A 2177-nucleotide genomic window follows, 5' to 3' on the forward strand; every position below is an offset into this window, starting at 1 on the left:
TATTCACTACCATGCAATTAAGAAAACTTGTGTTATGCAAAGGTCAATTGATACACTCATCATCATTCTTTTGGGCTATGTTGCAAAAATTCATCCTATTTTTCCGTTGCATCCCAAAATTCCTAGTTTGGAAACAATAAGATACATGCTTGTGCATTTAGTTATTGGTACAAAACTACAATTTCAACACATTATTGTTCATCATGGTAACCCCTCTAAACACACATCATCAAATGTATGAAAAATAATATCAAATACTTAAATTTTTCCTATTTTCCATATTCTCCCTAAGAGCCTACAACATATGACTGACTTTATAAGTAGAGATGAGTGACTTATCTTACAAAAGATATTTTTTTAAAAAAACCGCTAGTTAAAGAGGAGCGCAATAACAACCACAATATCTAACATTGAAATATGCAAGCATGCCTTGTAATCCTAAAATAGTATCACTCTATAATGTCATTAGTGTATGTATACAAACATTTCAAGGAGTTGGTATCAAGGAACTTGGTAGGACATAAGTAATCCTCTAAACATGAGACACACAATCAAGCACGAGGATAGAGGGCAAGTTGTACAAGGGAGTTGATGTGTATGATGAAGCAACTAGGCCAAAGTGTGTAAAGAAACTATCTATCAATCCATGTGTGTGGGCAAAGGAAGAGAGGCCTTTTTCTTAGAAACAACTCTAATGAAACTATGGGATACCACACACACACACACACCCAGAAATATGCATATAAGTAGGGTTTGGGGACTTAACCCTACTGCAGACAAATGAGTGGAGGGATTCGAACCTGGGTGCATGAGCAAGGTCCTAACTACATTGGGCCATGATGGTCAAGGACCCTAGGCCTAACCCTAATGATAAGGGGGAGGGAGAAGTCCCCTTAACCTAAGGAAGGAGAAGCCGTCGAGAGTAACCGGAGGAGACCTCCACGAGGGCGGTGGGGAGGTGCGCAAAGTTGGCATTGAATCGGGAGAATCTGCAGTCCGAGTAGAGGAGGCCAGAGGAGAGGTAGTCTGAGACAGAGCCATCGAGGTAGCCCTCTCCATTGGGGCCATCCACCTGCTGCTCCACCAGGAGGGAGTTCCATCTAGTCTTGTAGTCGGAGGTCCCATGGAGCCTCCCCTGAGCATTGAGCAGCGTCTGCCCCAGCACCCCATGGACCTCCCTCGAGAGGCTTGCCCCCTCCATCTCTATGTTGAAGTGCACATGCGCCTCCCCCTTTGTCCTGCAGTCAGGAACCTCCGGCCCGACCCTCAGCCCCAACCGAGCTGCCCCTGCCAGCCTCACCGTATACCTGTCATAGGGCAGCACCCCCTCATGCCTCCTCTCCTCATAGCGGATGCTGGCCTGCCCATCTGATGAGGTGAAGCGCGAGCCCTCCTGCCCCATCACCACCTCCTGCCCATCCACCTCCATGGCTGCCAGGAAGCTCCCCCCCGCTGCATCAGGCTCCTGTGCCGCCGCCAGGATGATCCTGTGCGACTGGAAGAGGATCCCCAGGGATGTTATCCATGTCTGGGCCATGACCTGCCCATCTGAAGTGAGACTGCTGTGGCCATCCAGCTTCATGTTGACGTGCAGGAGGGTGTCTGAGATCATGCAGTAGATCCCGCCTGGTTCTCCTGTGAAATCAAAGTTGATGCCATCCCAGCCTTTGAAGTGAGGGTCACCATAGGCACCGGGCAGTCTTATTGCTGCTGTTGGCAAGGCCGAGGAGCTCATGGGAGCTGAAGTGCCTGCAACCGCTAGTATTAGGGCCAAGCTCAAGATGAAGAAAGGGGTGGCTGTGATCGTAGGCGCCATCGCTGAGAGAGGAGGGGGAGCATACACAGAGAGCGAGCGAGAGAGAGCGGGGGGCGCTTGGCAGGATTACTAAATGGGAAGTGGGCTCATGCGATTTTATGCGTGGAATCAGCACCCAAGAACTGAGGCTTTGATCCAGGACGAGCAACGTAAGTCGTTTTTACCTCTTTTCTATTTCATCATCTTTTCCCGTATATATATATATTTTTCTTGATAACTCGAGATTCACCTCAAGATCGGAATACAACTTTCCATTTTCTGAATTTTATTTTTTGGTTTAATCGAATTATATAATCGGAAGTCGGCAAGCCATATGGATGGATAATGATTAAAAAGAGTGTTTCCCCCCCTCATTTTCTTG

At 47.5% G+C, this 2177-nt stretch overlaps 1 protein-coding gene across 1 annotated transcript; it reads right to left on the reverse strand.

Annotated features, from left to right (window-relative positions):
* Positions 1-416: 416 nt before the first annotated feature.
* Positions 417-1964, reverse strand: LOC148042095 (uncharacterized). Its single transcript, XM_087689220.1, has one exon. It carries the CDS (start codon positions 1814-1816, stop codon positions 899-901), a length of 918 nt encoding a protein of 305 aa, XP_087545346.1. The 5' UTR covers positions 1817-1964; the 3' UTR covers positions 417-898.
* Positions 1965-2177: the final 213 nt, after the last annotated feature.

Source organism: Lygodium microphyllum, chromosome 1 (genome assembly GCF_053477565.2).
Source record: "Lygodium microphyllum isolate KBCC chromosome 1, Lygodium_microphyllum_v1.1.10, whole genome shotgun sequence".
Classification (NCBI taxonomy): domain Eukaryota; kingdom Viridiplantae; phylum Streptophyta; class Polypodiopsida; order Schizaeales; family Lygodiaceae; genus Lygodium; species Lygodium microphyllum.